The sequence below is a fragment of the Astyanax mexicanus genome, chromosome 6, assembly GCF_023375975.1.
Source record: "Astyanax mexicanus isolate ESR-SI-001 chromosome 6, AstMex3_surface, whole genome shotgun sequence".
NCBI classification, from domain to species: domain Eukaryota; kingdom Metazoa; phylum Chordata; class Actinopteri; order Characiformes; family Acestrorhamphidae; genus Astyanax; species Astyanax mexicanus.
The window spans coordinates 1,612,677-1,636,411 of NC_064413.1; the positions used below are offsets into that span (position 1 = coordinate 1,612,677).

Genomic DNA, 23,735 nt, shown 5'->3' on the forward strand with positions numbered 1-23,735 from the left:
TCCATTTATTACTCTGCTGTCAAAAGTATAGATACTAGTGTTTAAAACACTTCTATAGAAGTTAAAGTATCAACTCAAGCATTTTACTGTTTAAATAAAAAACCTGGATTCAAAACTATTTTATTGTTGATGATTGGCCAATGAAAACCCAATAATCAGTGTCTCAGAAAATTAGAATATTATATAAGACCAATTGGTACTTTTGCTGGCAGTGTGGGCAGTGTGCCAAGTCCTGCTGGAAAATGAAATCCACATCTCCATAAAAGTTGTTATCAGCAGAGGGAAGCATGAAATATAAGTGTAATGTAAGTATATATAAGACAGTGGACCAACACCAGCAGATGACGTCTCTCTCAAAACCATCACTGATTGGTGGAAACCTCACACTAGACCTTGAGCAGTTTGGACTGTGTCTCTCTTCACTCTCTCCTTATATCATATTGAAAAAAAAAAATACATTTTACACACAAAATATCCACCAATTCTCAAATTTTAAGCAGTTTAGCCACATACATTCAAGCTGTAAGCATCAAACTTGAAACTTGACAGCCAATCAACACAAAAATCACACCATAGTAATAAAAAAAAAGTTTAATAGATGAATTAGGACATTCTTTTGGTGCATAAAAACCACACAAGTGTAATAATACAGGATATGGGCCTGGAGGAAGGGAGGGGGAGAACCTGTACATTCAGGTACTGTGTAGCAACAGTCAACAGTCAACAATGGCTGGGTGCTGGGTGAACACACTGTCCAATCATCATTATGATTATTTTGGGGAATGGAGGATTTTTTACTTTTATTTTAGGTTTTATCATCTTTATGCCCAGGATGGAGCTCAGGGTCAATTACAAGGGTTGTTAAAACACTAAGATGAGGAAGTGATGGTCTAAAAATAGTAAGAGTGTTATCATCAATCTCATCATCATCATCATCATCATCATCATCCACAGATTTCAGAAGACTGTTTAGGTCAAGAACATTCATAGCAGAATCCATAGTTTCCAATGAAAAAGACCAAATACCACATGCATGTTGCGTTTAACATACTCCAGATATTTGCACATACAGTCTGACAAACATTGACGAATATGGAAAAAATCATATTCTGTAAAAAAAGAGTAGATACAGATCTACAGCTGACTGAACACACAATAAAAGAAGAATTCCACAAATTGTTTTGTTGAAAAACACGTTAACCAAAGTCATTCAGAGTGGTTTGATGTGGAATTTGCAATGGGTGGATTCGTTCACAGTGGTGGTAAATGGAAAATATTAAAACATTAAAAAGTTTAATGCCTTTTAAATGATCTTGAGTCTGAAACTGAGTACATTTTTTAATGTCGACTTATTTTAAGTGTGTCTACTTAATCAAATTAAACATAAAAAAAGTTAAGTGAACTTATCTGAGTACACATAAAAAATGATTTGTTAAATACACTGACTGTGGGGAAAAAAAAGAGACCACTTAAAAATTATGAAAAATTATGAGAACTGCTTGAATTTTTGCACCAGGAGTAAAGCAGCATAAAGTTATCCAAAAGCAGTGTGTAAGACTGGTGGAGGAGGAGAACATGATGCCAAGATGCATGAAATAAAAACTGTGATTAAAAAACAGAACCAGGGTTATTCCACCAAATACTGATTATTTCTGAAATCTTAAAACTTTATGAATATGAACTTCTTGTTTTCTTTGCATTATTTGAGGTCTGAAAGCTCTGCATCTTTTTTGTTATTTCAGACATTTCTCATTTTCTTTAATAAATGCTCTAAATCTTCATTTTTTCCAGAGCTATAATTCAGAGACATTTAAAGCCTGGGGAGAATGACTACACACAAATGTGTGTAAAAAGTGGGAAAGACACTAACAGTATGTGAACAGAAGGTACCAGGATACAATAGAAAACTTGGGAGTCAGAGATAAAAAAAAGGCTGTTTTTCTGTCAAAACTTAATATATACACATATGTTGTACATTTGGAGCGAATAGGCATTTATGTTTAGCGAAACATAAAAACTCCCCAAAGAAACCTTAACCAACATCACATACAAAAACTCACACCACCAAACCACTCTATCTGAAGCTGTTTTTATCTCAACAAAATGTGTAAAATTAGTGGAATTCCTTTTAACGTAAAACAAAGGCGTTTTAAAAGGTCTTTCGCAGGTCTGTCAAAGGTATTTGTAAGTGGCTGGAAGGGGTTTGTGTAATCAGACACACAGCCCTGTGTTTTACTGAAGACTTTAACGGAAGAGCGGGATATTTATGAGGAGAAAATAAAAAGTTAAAAAGTAAAAAAAAAGAATAATAATCAACTACATAAAGTAGCGTATTTTTCGCACTATAAGGCGCACTTAAAATCATTTCATTTTCCCAAAAATCATCAGTGTTCCTTATGTATAAAATTCTACCAGTCAAGTTTTAAGGAGCAGTAAAGCTACTTCACTCCGAGACTGTAGTAGCATTAGCATTAATATTAGCATTAGCCGCTAATCACTATTTCTCTACTCAGAAGTGAGTATTATTAAACTATAGCCTGCTCCTATCCCCCGGCAAGCACTGCTGGAGCAGCATTAGCATTAGCCACTAACCATGCTAAGCGCTAGCTCTTTCGCTCTTGTTCAGAGGAGAGTATATCAGAATGTATCCTGCATGTTTACTGTGTTAAAACAAGATGCATTTGACAAACCGCTAACTAATAACTCCCTAGCTTACCATAAACACTCATCAGGGTTCATTAGTGTAGCGCTGTCGAGTGCTAGCGGATAGCCGCCAATGCTAATGCTAATGCTCCAGCCTTAGTGCTCGGAGAAATTTGGTAATCTAAGCTTACTGTAAATAAACAGAAGCGCTTTACTCACACAAATAAATTAAACAGTTTTCAGGAGATAAATCTGTGTAGATTAACATCCAGCACTTATCTGACATTAAAGTGAATTAGAAGTAGGGCTGCAACTAATGATTATTTTTCTAGTTGACTAATCTGTCTAATGATTATTTTTCCGATTAGTCGATTAGTCAATGATTATTTCTTACGTCCTCCAGCTGTAAAAACAATTGAAACAGCTGAACATGAGATTTAAAAAGCATTTGAACGTCTAGATGTTGTTTAAATGTGGAAAGTACTGATATTTATACGTAATCTGTTGTGTTTGGGCACTTTTGGAGACACACACATTTACCCTTTTACCTCCCACTGTGTTTTTTTATTTGTCCCCAGCACTTTGTGTAATGCGTAACTGTTACAAATGAACGATTAGTCGATAATGAAATTTGTAGTCGACAAAATTAAATAATCGACATTGTCGATTATATCGACTCATCGTTGCAGCCCCCAGTCTAATTATAGAAGTTCCTTATAGTGTCTCTTAAAATGCAGCTCATAATTCAGGTGCGCCTTATAGTGAGAAAAATACAGTAATATTCCAATTCCAATAATACAGTTCCGGCCTGGCAAGAAAATTATATTCCTTTCGCACAGCTTCCGTTTCTGTAATACAGTCATTGTCTCATTTCGTGTGTTTCCGTCGTACGTCAGGTCCGTTCTTCCTCACGAGTTGAGGTGTTGCTCCACCTGTATGGCGGAGGTTTCTACAGTGATGCAGAGGTCTTTATGAGGGGAGAGATCAGCCACGCTGACTGTTTTATACTGGATGTTCTGCGCAGTCACTGGTTTGTACTGGTGCAAGTCAAAAACACACGGTACAGCGTTTGGCGGGGGATAGGCATCAGTCCTTTCTGGCCGGTTTCTATCAGGAGCTCCTTCTCTGCCTCCTCCTCCTCCTCCTCCTCCTGCCACTGCTGCCGCCGCTGAGCCGGCCTGGCCGGGGCTGTGGTTCTGCTGGGCCGGCGCTGGAACCGGCGGGGTGGGCACTAAGTCCGGCGAGTGTTTGTGCATGTGCTTCATCAAGTATGTCTCCTGGTGGGCGGGTGGACAGGTCAATGGCTGGTTAGACACAACAAATCAACATTCGGACACATCTGGGGACGCTGTAGACGATCCCCCAAATCAAACCCCACAAAACTACAAAATGTAGCCAGTCAAAGTTTGATGCATTAGCTTTGCACTGGAGCTACGATGCTAAAAATGTAGTTCTATTCAGTTACAGCAGTGGTTCTAAAACTTTGGTACGCGCACGACAGATGACCTCAGAAAACTTATAATTAATATTTTTGTGCATGCTTTAAGTTTTTACCATGCCATGTAGACTCTGTAGTCCATTTTAAAAGAGGCACTTAACCCTAAACCCCATATTTTTTCCATTAATAGCAAAAATTCCCTTTAAGTAATGAAACATACCAGTCCTAATTTAAATTTGATAAACCTTTCTTAGTGGTAATTTCTGCCTCTGTAGCGTCCCCTCAGCTTCAACTGTGCGATAGTCGAGGATTATGTTTCCATGTACAATCTCACAATATGCATATCAATTGATTAATAATACTACCGCTATTAGAGGCACACTCTCCCTCCTGCCCCCCTCTAAACCCATACATCATCCAGTGCAACCCTTCCCATTTTTTTATTTAACTTTTTTTAAATTTGAGCTGAGGATAGAGTCAGCAAAAAGAGTCAGGGGGTTTAGTGGCCTTTTAATCCCAAAACAATATGTGAAAGCCTTGACTGATTCAAATTCATGTATTTTTGGAATGTGTAAAACTAGTGCACATCAGGGAGGAAGCATATTAAGGTTGGTTGTTTTTTTATGTTATTTTTTTTTGTAGTAGGATTGTTTCATATGGTTATATGGTTATATGTGTTTCATCGTTAGCGGGATGTTGCAAGATAATATTTCGTCTTTGTTATTAAGTGTCTATGTGTTAGACTTGAGTGACCTACAGTTGTGGTCAAAAGTTTACATACACTTGTAAAAAAACATAATGTTATGGCTGTCTTGAGTTTTCAATAAGTTCTACAACTCTTATTTTTCTGTGATAGAGTGATCGGAACACATACATGTTTGTCACAAAAAACAGTCATAAAATTTGGTTCTTTCATAAATTTATTATGGGTCTGCTGAAAATGTCACCAAATCTGCTGGGTCAAAAATATACATACAGCAACAAAATTTGTCAATTTTGGTGATGTAGCGAGTTGTGTCAATCAAATAAGCTTCATGTCATGGCCTCTTCACTTCTTGTAAGTGATTCTGATTGACTACAGCTGTTGACTTCTCATGAGCCCATTTAAATAGGGCTCATTTGACCCAGTGATTAGACTCAGCTACAAAAGCTACAATGGGAAAGTCAAAGGAACTCAGTGTGGATCTGAAAAAGCGAATTATTGACTTGAACAAGTCAGGGAAGTCACTTGGAGCCATTTCAAAGCAGCTACAGGTCCCAAGAGCAACTGTGCAGACAATTATACGCAAGTATAAAGTGCATGGAACAGTTGTGTCACTGCCACGATCAGGAAGAAAACGCAAGCTATCACATGCTGCCGAGAGGAGATTGGTCAGGATGGTCAAGAGTCAACCAAGAATCACCAAGAAGCAGGTCTGCAAGGATTTGGAAGCTGATGGAACACAGGTGTCAGTCTCCACAGTCAAGCGTGTTTTACATCGCCATGGACTGAGAGGCTGCCGTGCAAGAAAGAAGCCCTTGCTCCAGAAAAGGCACCTTAAGACTCGGCTGAAGTTTGCTGCTGATCACATGGACAAAGATAAAACCTTCTGGAGGAAAGTTCTCTGGTCAGACGAAACAAAAATTGAGCTGTTTGGCCACAACACCCAGCAATATGTTTGGAGGAGAAAAGGTGAGGCCTTTAATCCCAGGAACACCATGCCTACTGTCAAGCATGGTGGTGGTAGTATTATGCTCTGGGGATGTTTTGCTGCCAGTGGAACTGGTTCTTTGCAGAAAGTAAATGGGATAATGAAGAAGGAGGATTACCTCCAAATTCTGCAGGAAAACTTAAAACCATCAGCCCGAAGGTTGGGTCTTGGGCGCAGTTGGGTGTTCCAACAAGACAATGACCCAAAACACACATCAAAAGTGGTAAAGGAATGGCTAAACCAGGCTAGAATTAAGGTTTTAGAATGGCCTTCCCAAAGTCCTGACTTAAACCCCATTGAGAACATGTGGACAGTGCTAAAGAAACGGGTTCATGCAAGAAAACCATCACATTTAGCTGAACTGCACCAATTCTGTCAAGAAGAGTGGTCAAACATTCGACCTGAAGCTTGCCAGGAGCTTGTGGATGGCTACCAAAAGCGCCTAGTTGCCGTGAAAATGGCCAAGGGACATGTAACCAAATACTAATGTTGCTGTATGTATATTTTTGACCCAGCAGATTTGGTGACATTTTCAGCAGACCCATAATAAATTTATGAAAGAACCAAATTTTATGACTGTTTTTTGTGACAAACATGTATGTGTTCCGATCACTCTATCACAGAAAAATAAGAGTTGTAGAACTTATTGAAAACTGAAGACAGCCATAACATTATGTTTTTTTACAAGTGTATGTAAACTTTTGACCACAACTGTATGTGGCATCTTGTGTAGATTAGCATATTAAGGATTGTAACACCACACCAGTGCATCATTCAGCCAGTACAGTGAGTAGTTATTAGCACAGCAACACACTGAGCTGAAAGATGATCAGATCAGTGATTGGCACTGGCCCAAAAACAGTGACTGAGGCATCTATCTCTACTATCATTTTTTAAAATTTATTATATCATTAAACTACATTAGTCCTGTAGCTCCAGTGCAATCTGAACATCAACCACATTGATTTACTGCATTTTTCACCATTTTCTTTAAATGACAGTTTTCACCCGTTCCTCAAAAGTCTGTAAGTGAAGAGCTGTTGGTCTTACCGAAGTGTAGGTGCGATTGCATAAGCCGCAGGAGTAGAGCTTGGCGTGTTTCACTGTGTGGGTTGACAGATGAACCTCGAGACTCGCTGCATCGACATACCCGCGGTTACAGTGGTGGCACTTGTATGGCTTGTCTTTGTTGTGCTGCCGGCGGTGAGACTGTAGGTAGAACAAAAAATAACATATACTTTATATCAATAATGGAAAACATCTAGATACTGTATAAATATATATATATTATTTTTTTTGTATGAACATGAGAGAGGAATAAATCTGAATAACTCTGGTTCAGGATCAGCGATGGGCGACTGACCGTACCTGGAGATTTGACAGCTGAGTGAAGGATTTCTCACAGCCCGGCTGGGCACATTTATACGGCCGGTCTCCTGTGTGGATTCTGCAACAACAGACCAAGTTCATTTAAAACAAGGGTCATCAATAGGTGGCCCGCGGGGTTGTTTGGACTATAATGAATGATAATGAAAATGTAAAATAAAAATTGAAATAAAATGCTTCTCTGGTGAGCTTTTGTTTACATTCCTCTCCTGTCTTTCTCTCTCTGTCGCGCTCGGCGTGACTTTCGTTTCCACCCATTCTCATTTTTCTGTCCGTTCTTGGGCTCCCCATCTCCTTATAAGGGCGTTTTTTCCTGGCCGTGTCCCAATTCACTAGCTGGGGCAGCGGTAGTGTATTAGATCGCGACCCTGGCGACACGTGTTCGATCCCGCATAAGGAGCGGTGTGTTTATTCATTTATTTATGTTTTCCTTTCTTCTTGAGTTTACAATTTAATTTACAATTAAATATATATTTTTGACTAGCTATTCCTTTAATCCTGCTATAGCGGCTAAATAAGAGAAATCTAAAAGAGAAGCAAATGGAAACAAACATGATAAATAATCAGAAAGTTGGGATCTGGTGAGATTTTACCTGTGATGCTGCTGTAGGTGGCTGAGCTGCCTGAAGGTTTTCTGGCAGTAGGAGCAGATGTAGGGCTTCACGCCCGTGTGGATTCGCACGTGTTGAGCCAGGTAGCTGGTGTTAGCAAACGACTTCGTGCAGTGAGGACACTTGTGAGGCTTCGATTCAGTGTGATTTCTAAACAGAGAGAGAATAATCAGTTTAGTAATAAACACACCAAAACCACTGTACTGTACTGTACTGACACCAGGTTCTAACACAGAGATAACCATATAGATCATATAGCTTCAATATTTACATATATGTAAACTGTTTATGTATGCATTGATGTTGACTGATCAATTGTTGTTCTTTTTTTCAGTTAATCATTTAATTAATCAATGTTTTGGCCAATACTTTAATTTACTATGGTCATGCCAATAAAGCTTCTCTCAATTTAATTGAGAGAGAGAGAGAGAGAGAGAGAAAAAGCGAGAGAGAAAGAGACAGTGAAAGAGTGAGAGCAAGAGAAACAGAGAGTGAGAGACAGGCAGAAAGAGAGATACAACAAGAAAGAGTGAGACAACAAGAGAGAGAGAGAGAGAGAGAGAGAGAAAGCGAGAAAGAGAAAATAAGAAAGACAGCAAGAGAGAGAGAGACAGACAGAAAGAGAGAGAAAGCGAGAAAGAGAGCAAGAGATACAGAAAGAGAGAGAGAAAGACAGCGAGTGAGACTTAGAGAAAGAGAGAGAGACAGCAAGAGAAAGAGCGAAAGAAAAATAGACATCGAAAGAGTGAGAGAGAGAGCGAGAGAGAGAGAGAGAGAAAGAGACAGTGAAAGAGTGAGAGCAAGAGAAACAGAGAGTGAGAGACAGGCAGAAAGAGAGAGACAACAAGAGAGAGAGAGAGAAAGCCAGAAAGATGAAATAAGAAAGACAGCAAGAGAGAGAGAGAGACAGACAGAAAGAGAGAGAAAGCGAGAAAGAGAGCAAGAGATACAGAAAGAGAGAGAGAAAGACAGCGAGTGAGACTTAGAGAAAGAGAGAGAGACAGCAAGAGAAAGAGCGAAAGAAAAATAGACAGCGAAAGAGTGAGAGAGAGAGCGAGAGAGAGAAAGAGACCGACAGCAAGAGAGAGACAACAAGAAAGAGAGTGAGACGAGAGAGAGAGCAAGAGATACAGAAAGAGAGAAAGAGCGAGAGACAGCAAGAAAGAGAAAGACACAGTGAGAAAGACAGAGAGAGAGAGAGAGATAGAGAAAGCATCTAACATATCATATAGCAATACAACAATATAATCTACACATATATCCAGTCAATTACAATAGTAATTAATGTCTAATTAACCTTAGTGAATTATTTATGTAAATGTGAACTGTTATGTATGCATTAATGTTAACTGATCAATTGTTTTTTTTTTAATGAATCAATCAATTAATTCATGCTTTGGCAATACTGTAATTTACTATAGTCATGCCAATAAAGCTTCAATGACTAAGAGAGAAAAACAGAGCGAGAGAGAGAGAGAGAGAAAGAGAGAGAGAGAGAAAAAAAATCACCTAAAGAAATGTTATGAATTTTGAAGGTGCTAAAATAAAAAAATATTTTTAGTAATTTAGTGTTATTCGTGAATTTAGACTAGCCTCTCTCTCTCTCTCTGGATCTCATTCACACTACTGATGTTCTTATCAACTCCTGTTAGCCTGTTGCTAGCTACCTTAAATATATCACCTCGCATGGAGGCGTCACCGTGTCTTAAACCGTGAACACAACAGTATTTTTAGCAAGGACATACACACACTAGCACACACACATATACAAAAAAGTTTTTAAGTCTGGGTGTAAGCCTGTAATTTGCTGGTGTTAAGCTGTGAGACAGTCGTCTCATTCTCACCCAAGCATGTGCTGCAATTCTCAAAGCAACAATATGAGTGTAAACATAATACAGCGATAACCCAAATTAAATCACTCAGCCAAGATACGCTTGATGCTAACAAACAAAGGACATTTGCGACCAATCGCACTCTTTCATCACTTAGCCGTATCCCTCTGTTCTGCGTGTTCACATCTAGTTGTAGGGTGTCCTGAATATTGTTAGGTTAGAGGGGTAGGTTATGGGAAGTGCTGGGGCTATATGGTCCTTTCAACTGAGATTTTTTGTAGAGGAATACTTCAGGCGACCAAAGAAATCCACTAATTCGAGTACTGTCTTGTTAAAAATGATAATAACCACTATATTAGTATAGTTGAATGCGTGATTCCAATGCTTTATGGCCATTTCCCTCATAACAAGCATTAATAAACATCCATAGTAGTTCCTCTCAAGAAGACTTTTTTTGCTAAAGATACCCCAGGCAGGCTTTTGTTTATCTTTAAAGAAAATACAGAATACAGTTAAGACCTCAGGCAGGTGGCGAAAGCTTGAAAAATACTGAACCTGTGCATTTTTAGTTCACGGAAAATTCTAAGACATGCCCAAAACCCCATTTCATTTGTACTAGTGCATCTCAAAAATGTTTAATATTATTGAAACGTTACTTATTTTAGTAATTCAGTTTAAAATGTGAAACTCATATATTATATAGATGTATTAAACACAGAGTGATCTATGTTATGCGTTTATTTCTTTTATCGTTGATGATTATAGCTTACAACCAATGAAAATCCAAAAAAATCAGACCATTTGGTGCTTTTGGCAGTGTGGGCAGTGTGCAAAGTCCTGCTGGAAAATGAAATCCATCCAGCATCTCTATAAAAGTTGTCAGTAGCAGAGGGAAGCTGTAAGATATGAAGTGCTGTAAGATTTTGTGGGAAAATAAAACTGTACTGACTTTAGACTTGATAATAAAACACAGTGGATCAACACCAGCAGATGACAGACATGTCTCTCCAAACCATCACTGATCATCAGTACATTTTACATTATTTCATTTAAAGTAAATCAAGGGAGCAGAGTCTGGAGGAAGAGTGGAGAGACACACAGTCCAAACTGCTCGAGGTCTAGTGTGAAGTTTCCACCAATCAGTGATGGTTTGGAGATGCGGATTTCATTTTCCAGCAGGACTTGGCACAATGCCCACATGGTCAAAAGTACAAAATGGTCTTATATATATTTTTAAATTTTCTGAGACACTGATTGCTGGGTTTTCAGACCACTCTGTGTGTTTAACACATCTATATAATAATATAAGAGTTTCACATTTTGAACTGAATTACTGAAATAAAGTATCTTGCTCTTGTTTTCTATAGTGAGTAGACTGGGAGTATTTCTCAGCAAGTCTCTCTCCTGATTTATTCCTCCTGTTATCTAAAGCCGGGCTGAGGGGATGTGTTCTGGTTCAGGTGTTTGGATTGGGTGGCTGTAAGGTCAGGTACATCCCTCCACTGTTAAACTGAAAGCTCCTCAGACCCGGCCGTCTCCAGCCACTCCACCGCGGGTTCAGCAGGGCTCAGGACCCTCCGCCACCTCCATTTCAGAGGCTTTGAAAGGTGGCAAAGTGCAACACACACACACACATTCTCTCTTCCACACACACACACACACACACTACACTGGCTGCTTGAGTTGCTGTGAGTGTGAGTATAAAGGTGTGTGTGTGTGTCAGTCAGAGAGCTAGACATCAACAGGGTGTAAAAAGGAAGCTGGGAGAAATGACAGGCCTGAGTAGAGAGTGAAAGTGAGACAGTGAGAGAAATAAAGGGAAGACAGGAATAGAACAGAGGATAGAAGCTGTGGAGAACGTGTTCTAGATACGAAAATTAGGGGTGTGGGTCGAGATTAAAACGTGACGATATTTCTCATCAAGCTTAAACCCTAAAAAAAGTCTCGCGGAAAAAAAAAAAAAAAAAACAGTTTGGTGTGGCTTATTTAAGAAGGATCTGGCAACCCAGTAGCGATATCAGCGAGTGTGGTGGCTGAGCAGTGAGAGCAGCTCTCAGCAGAAGAGGAAAATTCAGGTATTTGTATAGAAGAAGCTTCTGCTACATTTAAGTTGTATATCTGGCTGCATTTTGGCTCCAGTGGAAACAATAAACGGTAACAGAGTGACCAACAAGATACAAACCATATATAAATACTGTAAATAAATCCTACACCTGACTGTTTCATAGACAGCTGTACTAATCCCTTAGCTCTGTACTGTATTTAAAAACATGTTCTGTCTCTGTTTGCACTTCAAGCATAGTCTTAATATGACTGGTTATGGTTATGAATAGTTAAATTACAAGAGATTTAGGAGAAAAAAACACAAACCATAGGCTTAATATGACTGGTTGTGGTCTGCAGTTATTGTTTGCACTATATAAGACCTAGAAAAGTTTTATTTTTTATTTTTTATTCTTATTTCTATTTCTTATAGAATCAATGTGAGAGATGAACCAGTCTGTTAAGTTTGCGTTATATGATTGTCAAATAAAACTCTAGTTTTCAAGCCATTTTTTTTTTTGACGTTTTCTTTAAAATGTTATTTTTAAATCTCGTCTTGTCTCATTCTAGTGAACCCAGTATCGTGTCTTGTCTCGTCTCGTGATATTAGTGTCTATTCACACCCCTAACGCCAAGGACACAATATTTAGACACTATTTGCTTTGTGGATTCATGCACTAGGACATGTCTAGGACTCATTTTTTTTTTATTTTTAGTCACTAGATCTTCTTAAAGAAAGTATTAAACTTATCTAAACTTGGTTGTTTCATCTCTACCAGTTAGAAAAGCCACCGGTATGTTAGGGTGTTTTTGTACACCAGTGCTACATAGTCTTTAGTGTTTCTTGGACTCTCTGGTTCTGCAGGTTTATCTGCATTCTGAGCAAAATGGCTCAACACAGGACTGTTTTTGTGATATTATTGACATTTTTCTGCCAGCAAAAAACAGTATAATAATCCTGTTACTCACATTTTAAGGGCAATTTACTTTTTTCTTTTTAAACTTTTATTTCTTTCTAATTGTTTTGCATTTTTCTATCAATTTAGCATCACAGCGCTAACGCTCGGAGGAAAGCGCAGCGACTCGGTTCTGATACATCAGCTCATAGATGCACGCAGCTTTGTCCTGATCCACATCACCCTAGGAGTGATGAGGGGAAAGAGAGAGCGCCATCTACTGTACACACCCACCCAGAAAGAGCAAGGCCAATTGTGCTCTCTCGGGGCTCGGGCAACTGATGACAAAGCTGCATGACCAGTTTAGAAGGTCAATTACGCAAATCATTTACCAGTAAGAAAGAGCGCCATCTACCCATTTAGGGAGTGCATGAGCAATTGTGCTCTCTCTGACTCCGGCTGCTGATGCCAAGCAGCATAGCCCGAAAAGGTAAGTACTAAGAAAATTCTAACATTGGAATTGGAATATTAAAATGTTTCTAAATAAATAAATAACAAAAAAACTCACCTTTTTTTAGTTTTATAAATCTGACATACTGGCTCATGTCATGTTAATAAGACCCTACTAAGTTCGATTTTGAAATCAGCAAAAATTACTGAGGTTTTGTCCACATATTTTACTCTCAGCTTTTAAGCCTCTACCTTTCCTCTACCTTTGTTTATACTGGACCACATTCTCCCTCACAGGCTCAGTGATGTTATTAGTGGACCGCCTACCGGTGAATCAATGCCCAATCAGACCGAGAGCTGCTGTGTTTGGGTAAGAACTGCAGGAACCAAGCAGCTACTGGAGGACAAATCACAGCATGTTCTGATTCAGAGCTACTACAGACACAACACACTGCCACGTCCAATCTGAACTCACTCCCAGTGATGCTGCTGTGACACACACACACTTAAACACACACTCACACACGGTTAAACAAACACACACACTTTCTGGCTGCAACTAATGACTGTCTCCTATTACCCATGGACGACAGACAGCTGATATAGGCAATATGTCATTAAAATTACACACTTATCATACAAAATATGAACATAACTTCCAATCATTTTTACTATATATTGATATATATCAATGAAACTGAAACACCTGTCATCATTTTAGTGTGGGATTTAAGGTTTCATGGCTAAATTGGAGCAGCCTGGTGTTCAATCTTCATTAATTGCACATTGCACCAGTAAGAACATGAAGAGAGTGTGAAGGTTCAATTAGCAGGGTAGGAGCACAGTTCTGCTCTAAATATTGTACACAATGCACACAACATTATGGGAGACGTACCAGAGTTCAAAAGAGGACAAATTGTTGGTGCACGTCTTGCTGGAGCATCTGTGACCAAGACAGCAAGTCTTTGTGATGCATCAAGAGCCACGGTATCCAGGGTAATGTCAGCGAGATACCACCAAGAAGGACCAAACACATCCAACAGGATTAACTGTGGACGCTGTAAGAGGAAGCTGTCTGAAAGGGATGTTCGGGTGCTAACCCGGATTGTATTAAAAAAACATAAAACCACGGCTGATCAAATCACACAGAATTCAATGTGCACCTCAACTCTCCTGTTTCCACCAGAACTGTCCGTCACCACAATCAATTATTGTGCTCTAAAACCAGGTGTTTCAGTTTCATGATTTAACACAGTATGTGGGTGGGATGTGCTGTGAGCTGTTGCCAGACAAGAAAAGAAGAAGATTTTTCACTATAGATAAATGTAAAAACCCAAATTTTTGGTGAAACATTTTCTCTTTTTCTCATTCTCTCTCTCTCTCACACACACACTCTCTCTTTTCACATGTGCTGGCTGGCGCGGCTGGTTGGCAGTACCGTGTGTGCTGCTGTAAGTGACTGAGCTGCCTGAACGCCTTCTGGCAGTAGGAGCAGATGTAGGGCTTAGCGCCGCTGTGGATGCGGATGTGCTGCGCCAGGTAGCTGGAGTTAGCGAAGGATTTGGAGCAGTGCGGACACTGGTGCGCCTTCACCTCCGTGTGAGACTTGGAGTGCAGCTGCATGTCTGACTTATTGCAGAACGTCAGGCCGCACATCCGGCACCTGCACACACACACACACACACATACCGGGGGGAGAGAAGGATGAGGAGAGAGAGGTGATAAGAGGAGGAGAAAACACAGGAGAGAGGAAACAGTGGAGAAATATGAATTCAGAGAAAAAGAGAGCATGTAAGAAACCGTGCAAAAGCAAGTGATGGTGAAAAAGGGAGAATGGATGAATAGAAAAAAAGAGATACAGATAAAATACAAAATAATAGAATGAGTGACGATAAAAACGTATGAGTTTGAGTATTTAAAATGAATGGAAGTAAAGGAAAATTAAATACAGGAAAGTAAGAAATAGAGTGAGTGAAGATAAAAAGAGAGAGAGAGAGAGAGAGAAAGCATGTAAGAAAGCGTGCAAAAGGAAGTGATGATAGAAAAGAAAGAGAAATACAGATAAAATACAAAAAAATAGAGTGAGTGACGATAAAAGAAAAAAGAGAGAGAGAGAGAGAGAGAGAGAGAGATAGAGAGAGAGCATGTAAGAAATCGTGCAAAAGCAAGCGATGGTGAAAAAGGGAGATCCATACTTAGAATGGATGAATAGAAAAGAAAAAGAAAAAATACAAAAAAAAGAGTGATGATGAAAATGTTTAGAATGAATGAAAGTAAAGGAAGTGAAATAAAGGAAATGTGAGAAATGAGAGAGAGAGAGAGAGAGAGAGAGAGAGAGAGAGAGAGAGAGAGAGAGAGAGAGAGAGAGAAAAATAAACGCAAGAGTGAGTTAAGATGAAAATGGAATATCCATGAAATTATAGTACTGCTCTGATTACAGGATTTCAGGAGAGTTTCTTTGATTTTACCAAATTAAAAACCTCTGGAATGTAATCAAGAGGAAGATGGATGATCCCAAACCATCAAACCACCAAACTGAACTGCTTGAATTTTTACACCAGGAGTAAAGCAGCATAAAGTTATCCAAAAGCAGTGTGTAAGACTGGTGGAGGAGAACATGATGCCAAGATGCATGAAATAAAACTGTGATTAAAAACCAACCAGGGTTATTCCACCAAATATTGATTTCTGAACTCTTAAAACTTTTTGAATATGAACTTGTTTTTTCTGTGCCTTATTTGAGGTCTGAAAGCTCTGCATCTTTTTTTTTTTGTTATTTCAGCCATTTCTTTAATTTCATTTTCTGTAAATAAATGCTCTAAATGAGAATATTTTTATTTGGAATTTGGGAGAAATGTTGTCTGTAGTTTATAGAATAAAACAACAATGTTCATTTTACTCAAATATAAACCTATAAATAGCAAAATCAGAGAAACTGATTCAGAAACTGAAGTGATATTTTTTTTCAGAGCTTTATATAAACTAGATGAAAACCAGTGAGATCCATGTATAGAAAACAGAGAGATCAATGAACAGAAAGATAGAGAAAGACAGAGCTCCACATTCTCTCTCTCTCTCTCTCTCTCTTTTTCTTGTGTAACTGTAGACTCACACAACACAAGGAAAGATGAGAGGGAAAGGCGAGAAAGACGAGTGCAGTCACATGAAGGAGAGAGAGAGAAAGTGAGCGGGGAACGAGTGAGAGAGAAAGTGTTTGGGGGTGTGGTTAAGTGTGTAGGTGTGTATGCAGCTGAAGATAGCCATGCTGGCACATGCAGCCAAGAATACACACACACTCACAGGGGCGCTCCTCATACTAAGCAAAGCCAACACACACACACACACACACACACACTCGCATTCAGCTCACAGCCTGGGAAGCACAAGCATGTGTGTGTGTGTGCATGGGTGTGTGTGTGTGTGTGTTTATAGGGGGCCATGCACTGCTGTGGTGCAAATGGACAATACACAAGAGTCTCTGCTTCAGTCCTGCCACTGTTAGAGCTTTTTTTGGAAAGCACACACACACACGCGCATACACACACACAGTCACACACACAGAACAAGTGCATGCTAGTTTCGGACCCTCTCTGAGGGGCCGTACCTGTAGGTTTTCTCTTTTCCAGGGTGTCCGTCTTCCACTGACAGATTGTAGGAGTTGCCGGGATGGTGCTGAGGAAGACAATCAACTCATTAAAACAACAGAAGAGATAAGACAAGAAAGATATTAAGTTAATTAAATTAAATTCAATTAAAATGCTCTAAAATGGTAAATTGTAGTATAATAATATGAATAATATTAAAATGAATACCGTATCGGTCTTTTTTTTTTCTACACATAAGATGCCCCAGATTATAAGATGCGTAGGGTGCCTTAGGTGACACTAGTAAGGAACAAAGGTGTCACCATGTTTCCTTTTTAATTCAAGCAAGTAAAAAAAATAAAAAAAACGAGTGCTGGAAGTTAATCTGTACAGATTTGTCCCCTGAAAAGTTTGGTGTTTATTTGGGTGAGTAAAGTGCTTCTGTTTACTTAACAGTAAGCTAAGGCTAATTTCAGATATTCCTTAGCTAATGCTAATGCTAATGCCAATAACACTTCACTGAAACTCTAGCGAAATGTCTTTACAGCTCCTTACAACCTGGACTGGTAGAATTCATACATAAAGAGCACCGGATTATAAGGTCTTGCAAACATCGCAACACATCCTTTAAAAAAAAAAAAAAAAAAGAACATCCAGCAAAACAAGCTAAAAGCTAAAAATGTGCCAATACTAAAAACCTAAAACTGTCCATAACAGTCCAGATTTGTTAGGTTTCCCCCTCAGAGATAGGGGAAAAAGGTCTAAAAAGTAAAAACGTGAGTTAAACGACTTTGGGTTAATAGTGTGTTGTTGATACTAGACAGCAGCTCATCACCTCCAGAAACTTAGCTTGCTACTGGAACCAGACCTCATGATGGCGGCTGTGTCATGTGTTAGAGACCACAGAGGGGTAGCTTCACCTCAAGTTGAGTGATGTGCCCCAATTTAAAGTCTGTCAACTGGGTAAAAAGTCTAGCAGTCAATGATCTCTCACCAGGAGGGACACTCCCCGAAAGTTGCCAATAAAAGGCTTTTATAGGGCAGTGGGGGAAGCATTTTAATGCCCCACACCTGAAATAATTTGCCCAATATACACTGTATTTTACGCACTACAAGGTCCACTTAAAATCCTTTAACCGCTGCTTACCGCCCTTTCCCTTTTCAGAGGCGAGTATTATTGGCCTGTAGCCAGCTGCTAACCCCGGCTAGCAGTGCTGGAGCTGCATTAGCATTAGCCACTAACCACAGAAGCACTAGCCGTTCAGAAGTGAGTATTATCGGTGCGTTTACAATGTTAAAACAAACTACATAGGACCAACCGCCAGATAATATCACAGCCAACGGGGTTTATGGCACAGTACCTGTCCAGGTAGATGGCTGAGCGTGAGCGTCTGTCCTCCTGTTGTTGAGCCCACCAGCGGTATGGTGCATTTCTTCTTCCTGCCCCTCTTTGATGGTACGGGTATGACGACTGGGGGGCAGGACATGCCGTCCTCTTTCTTATCTGCTTGAAAAATTGCCATGATTTAAAAGCATATTAAATATATAAATCAAGCACACGCACACAATTATACATATATTAAAAGCATTCAAGCATAGTGTGGACTTAAATACGGACAAAAACATTTGTTTAGTTAAAAACAGCATAGTAGGTCCTGATTAAAGCATTGTTTAGCAAAATCAAAAGAAAGGCTTTCAAAATTACTTAAATTTCAAATTTAAGCAGCTTTAATCCTGATAAGATGATGTGGGGGGATTGAAAATGGACTCTTAAACTTCATACAGCTTAAAGAATTCTGCATGGAGGAGTAGGATAAACCTTCTTAAGTGTATCCTACTCCTCCATGCAGAATTCTTTCAGCTGTATGAAGTTTGAAGGCCAGTCAACAGTTATAGAAAATGTTAAATGGAGTAAAATACCAGCTACTGGGGCAAAGAATGTCCTAACATTTTGATTTGTGGAAACTGTGATCTTTTATTTCTTTCTTGGTCAAATAAATGACCATTTATTTAATAAATGTTTAGGCAAACAACTTTTGTTTAAACTGAGAAACAATTGAGGGCGACCCTCATGTACAATATAAGTAATTAATATGAACTGAATAAAAGTCAAGAAAATCGCTACAATAGACTAAAAAAAAATGATAAAAAAACCAATATAATTACGCTAACAATAATATTAATAATAAGGTGAAGAAGAAGAAGAAGAAGATGGTTATATTATATCCTTCTCTCTTTTTTTATACAGGTTATTACTCTGTGATTGGTATGTCTGTGGCCGTGCGGTCGGTACCTGTGTGTAACGTGATCATGGTTGTTGTCGGATGTCCGGGGATCAGAGATGGTGCGGACGATACCGGAGAGACCAGAGTGACCAGCCCCGCTGCAGAGAGGAGGAGGAGAGGAGAGGAACAGGTGAGGGAGTGAACACGCTCAGATTTCACCTGACCACACCAACAGCCAGGTGATGCATGATCGGATTACGATCGGATTACGATCAGTTCACGAATGGATCACTGAAACCACACTCTGAGGTGTTCTGAGACTGATCTTAAACACATTTAACACAGGAAAGTAAACAAAAGCAGTTTTCTACACTCACACACTAACTGTGAGTGTTACTTTATGTAATAATCAATTTTTAAATGTTTTTCTTAACAAATCTCCCAATACATTTTTCATTTTATTTTATTGATTAAGCCATTATTTGTTTGTGTGTGTGCTTGATTAAAATTGATACCAACTTTAAAATAAAATAAAAAAAATCTGTGAGCAGCTCATTCATGTATATAATGTATGACTGAAATAATATACTGAATAAATATTAGACTGAATAAATATTATGTGACAGTATTTTATTTTTTCACACTATAAGGTGCCCTTGAAGTATATATATATAAAGGTGAGTTTTAAGTGAAGTTTCTCTAGCATTAAGGCTAGAGCAGTATTAGCATTAGTCGCTAACCACAGTGCTAGCTCTTTTGCCATTCAAAGGTAGCTAGCGAACTGCTAGCTAATATCACCCTGGCTTACCAGAATTTATCTCTGTCAAGCAGCATTTTCCCACTATTGCTAATGCTGCTGCTGCACCCAGCCTTAGTGAAAATCTGGAAATCTAAGCTTACTATAAATAAATGGAAGCGCTTTATTCACCCAAATAAAGAGTTTTTAAGAGAGAAATCAGTGTAGATTAACATACAAAAGAACAGTTTTGTTTACTTGGCTTAGCTTTACTTAACTTAGTTACCTCCTAGATTTATATTCTCGATACGCCTTGTTGATATGATAAGAAAATTGATCACGATACAAAACAATATTAATATATAGTCCAGCTCTAATTCAGTGCATTGTTATCAGTAAAGTATCAGTATTTTCAGCCTTTGTGAAAAAAAAAAAATCATATTTGAACATCAGATTCAGCAGAACTCCCCCAGAATAAACTCATACCTGCGGTCATGATTCCAGTGGAGGGTACGGGCAGCACTGTGATGCTGTGGGAGGAATGGGGAGGGTGTGACTGTTCCTGTTTCAGTGCCCGCCCACTGGATGCTGCGTCCATGGGAACCCCACCAGCAACTGCAACCACTGCTGTGGTGGGGTAGTGGGTGGAGCCATGCGGGTAGGCGGGGTTTTTGTCCTGCCCAAGCTGCTCCTTGACCTTGTTGAGAAACACAGCATTCTCAATCTGAACCATCCATCCATCCATCCATCCATCCATCCATAGACACACAAACACACACACATTAATGGAAAACACAGATACTGTTTTTTCATGGTTACATATTGTTTATTTTTATGTGTACTCTAAAACGCATGTTTTTCATACCTGTCCTTGAACTGGAGACCAGAAGTAGGAGTTGAAATGGGAATCCTCCATCATTCCTGTGTTTAAACCAAATATCAGAACTGTAGTAAGAGGTAAAACTATAATAATATATAATATAAATCACTTCATCTACAAACCTCTGATTTACACTGACATGCCAAAAGTTACAGGATAGCAGTACGCAAACTGATCATAAACTGTTACCTCAGTGTACGGCTTGGGGACACCCATGCCTGTGCAAGTTGTGAGGTGTTATCTTATTTGAGAGTGAGGCCAGATTGGCATTTGGTACTGCTTCAACTACAGTATCACACAGGACACAGGACAGTACAGTGGATGGGAATGATCGTGACCTGCAGCATCTGGCTACAGTTGTCCATGCATACAAATAAGAGATTCATATTCACATTCAAGCAAATGTCATGGGATGCAATACCAATTATTGTACCATTGCATGTGGCATATCAATATAGAACAGAGCTATGGACAATGGGTATTTAATGTTCCTACAGGTAAAATATGCAGTAGTCATAGTGATACGCAATGATATCAATGGTAATCAGAGTGGACAGTTTTATCTCAGCAACTACAACTTTTCCACAACAAACTTTAAACTGATTGTCCTTTCTCCTCTGTGCTATTCTAAGATGCAATTAAGCTCATCTAGAGGCAAACTGTATTTGGTTTGTTATGCTTAAATTATATTCTACCATGTACCCTTAAACTGAAAATTACATTTCAAATTAATTTGTTAAATTCTACCTTAAATAGAGCAGCAGCATAGTCACATTCTGCACATTCTTCATAACATTAGCTGTTAACTCCTGCAGCATTTAAGGTGGACTAAAAAAAGTCAGGTTTCTTCTAATAAGATATATGTTATATTTACGTATAATGTATTTTACTTAAATCATGCAAACACAAAGGGCATTTAAATATCAGGTAATAACAGTTAAGAACAGTTTGAAGCACTAACTTCAGGTGAAATCTGGTGAACTTTGGTAAAAACAAAAAAAAATTTTGTATCACAATGTATACTGCAAAAAATAAAAATCATTTTTACTATTGTGCAGCAATATTTTAGAATTTAGTATATAGTTTATGCTTATCTGACTTAAAGAGACACGCTAGGTTAAATTTATTATTTGTTAATATTTTACACATTAAACTATTCTAAAGCATTAAACTATGGGGGTTGTTTTTTTGGGATCTGAATAGTGGAGCTTACAGTCTTATCTTCAGAACTTTAACTGTTAACTAGTGCAGCATTTAAGATGGACTGAACTGGACATGATGGACTGAACTGGACATTAAATTGAATTTACTTTAATCTTGCAAACACAAAGTGCATTCAAATATAATAACAGTTTGAAGCTTCCAATGAAATCTTGTAAAATAGAGCAAAACTCCTGTATTTTTTTTATCACAATATAGGTTACATTAAGAAAAAGAAATATAAGAAAGAATAAATGCATTTTTAGTATTGCCCCACTTTAGAATGTAGTATATAGTCCATGCTGATTTAATGTAGGTTTTAATAGACAAGCTATGTTAATATAAAAGGAAAAGCATTAAACTGACAATTCCACCTTAAATAGAGCAGCAACGTAGCCACATTCTGCACGTTTTTCAGAACGTTAACTGTTAACTCGAGCAGAATTTAAGGTGGACTAAACAAAAGTCAGGTTGCTAATAAGAAATGTTAAAGATACGCCTGAAATAAACCGGTTTATTTGTTTAAACGCCGTGGCCGGTTTTTCTGCAGACGCAGAGTCGTTGTCGTGTCCGCTAACGCGACGTGTTTATCGCTGTAACTCAGATAAACTGGAGGAAGCTCTTCAGCTGAGCAGCCTGAGCTTAAAAAAACAGCAGGGAGGAAAAAAAAGGGAAAAAATAGTGGAACAAGTGACAAGAAAAAAAGAGAAAAGAGAGAGAGAAAAAAGAAAAAAAAAACGTCGACGCTGAAACGGAGGCTTTACGCAGACTTCCGGCACGAAGGAGGGAGAGAGAGAAGAGAAAGAGGGATAGAGAGAGAAGAGAGAGAGGGTTTTTTTTTAAAGAGAACAGAGAGAAAAGAGAAGAGAAGGAGTGATGATATGATGGGTAAAGAGAGGGAGAAAGGGATCGACAGCTGCAGGCTAACAGAGGAAAAAAACACGCTGGATAAAAGGCAGGCCTGGATTTACCGGTGGCGGAGGCACCGCGCGCTCCCCCGGGTCTCCCTCCGCGCGGCGCAGAAACCTCCCGTAACCCGCGGCCCCGCAGATCCGCGCCGCTCGCGCCTCCGTGCTTTTTTCTATTATTTTTATTTTTTTTCCTTTTCTTACGGAGTTACCCGAACTGCCTGCGCTGCAACTTCCTCCCAGTGAGGTCGCGGGCCTTCCCAGCGTCATGATGTCACTTCCGACCAGTGAGGTCAAATTACAGCGGTTTATTATGAGCTGCAGCAGCACAGAAATACAGCCTCACTGGATTCAACACAAAGGACTGTTTAACTAACACAGCTAACATAACTATTAAAAAATATTAATAATAATAATAATTTATGGCATATTCTGCCGAATCGGTACCATTGCTGTCCCCAGGAAATTACACGAATAAGTTAAATGTTCACACAAAAATAGCCCACCTCCTCTCTCCCACAGCTTTCCGAGATCCAGCAATTTTGTGCAGTTTGTCCAAACAGACTAGAATGTGTTTGAATGGGGCATATTTTAGCCCTGTAGATAAATCGCCTTTTCCACTGTTTTCCAGGATCTAAGTAGCTCCACACCTCAGTGGTAGAATCTGGAGAGCCCTGACATTTAAAATAACGCATTATAAACTGTAAAAGTGCACAAGACATTTATTAAAAACACTGTTTACAAACTGTAGCATTAGCCACATCTCTAGGCAGCGCCATCTTAAAGTAAAGCCATGATCAGTAGAGCAGACATCCCAAGTTGCAAAAGTTGATTTCAGGGAGGTGTGTAAATATGTAATAAAAAATATTCTATTAATTTACCAATTAGTGGTTTTGAATCCCACATTGCTTTGACCCCTAAAAAGATTACTCTACATTTAAAGTAAAACCTTAAATAAACTTCTTCCCCCTTATTATTGAATGAATGAGAATGCTTGTGGTAAAATTATTATTATTTAGAAAACAAGTTTATAAGAAAGAAAGTATATTAAGGTGGGTAATAACCAAACAGCACTGATCAGATCTGATGCTCTGATCATTTTATTCCCATGCTGATACACATCTCTTTGTTTTTCAGTTGAGACGTGTTCTAATCATGTGATCAAATTATGTAAACTACAGTGATTTCCTTGATTGTATTATCATCCTGAGG

At 38.8% G+C, this 23,735-nt stretch overlaps 1 protein-coding gene across 6 annotated transcripts; it reads right to left on the reverse strand.

The window, feature by feature from the left end:
- Positions 1–576: 576 nt before the first annotated feature.
- On the reverse strand, positions 577–22,775 carry znf384b (zinc finger protein 384 b). 6 transcript variants are annotated; one of them, XM_022666982.2, is made up of 11 exons: positions 22,587–22,775; positions 20,401–20,456; positions 20,022–20,259; positions 18,868–18,957; positions 17,936–18,078; positions 16,595–16,662; positions 14,429–14,653; positions 7,752–7,919; positions 7,141–7,219; positions 6,823–6,981; positions 577–3,920 (listed from the first exon to the last, which is right to left on the reverse strand). In XM_022666982.2, exons 2-11 carry the CDS (start codon positions 20,452–20,454, stop codon positions 3,552–3,554), a joined length of 1,593 nt encoding a protein of 530 aa, XP_022522703.2. In that variant the 5' UTR covers positions 20,455–20,456; positions 22,587–22,775; the 3' UTR covers positions 577–3,551. The 6 variants fall into 6 exon arrangements, with proteins under 6 accessions (XP_022522703.2, XP_022522701.2, XP_022522702.2 ...); XM_022666980.2 differs by having other exon boundaries at positions 577–3,947; XM_022666981.2 differs by having other exon boundaries at positions 17,936–18,081.
- Positions 22,776–23,735: the final 960 nt, after the last annotated feature.

Excerpts from the sequence above, each read along its gene's own strand:
- znf384b (XM_022666979.2), bottom strand. The coding sequence starts at position 20,454 with ATGATGGAGGATTCCCATTTCAACTCCTACTTCTGGTCTCCAGTTCAA. Across the intron at positions 14,654-16,594 it reads GGAAAAGAGAAAACCTACAG|GTGCCGGATGTGCGGCCTGA; the intron begins GTACGGCCCCTC and ends GTGTGTGTGCAG. Across the intron at positions 7,220-7,751 it reads CACCTACAGCAGCATCACAG|AATCCACACAGGAGACCGGC; the intron begins GTAAAATCTCAC and ends CTGTTGTTGCAG.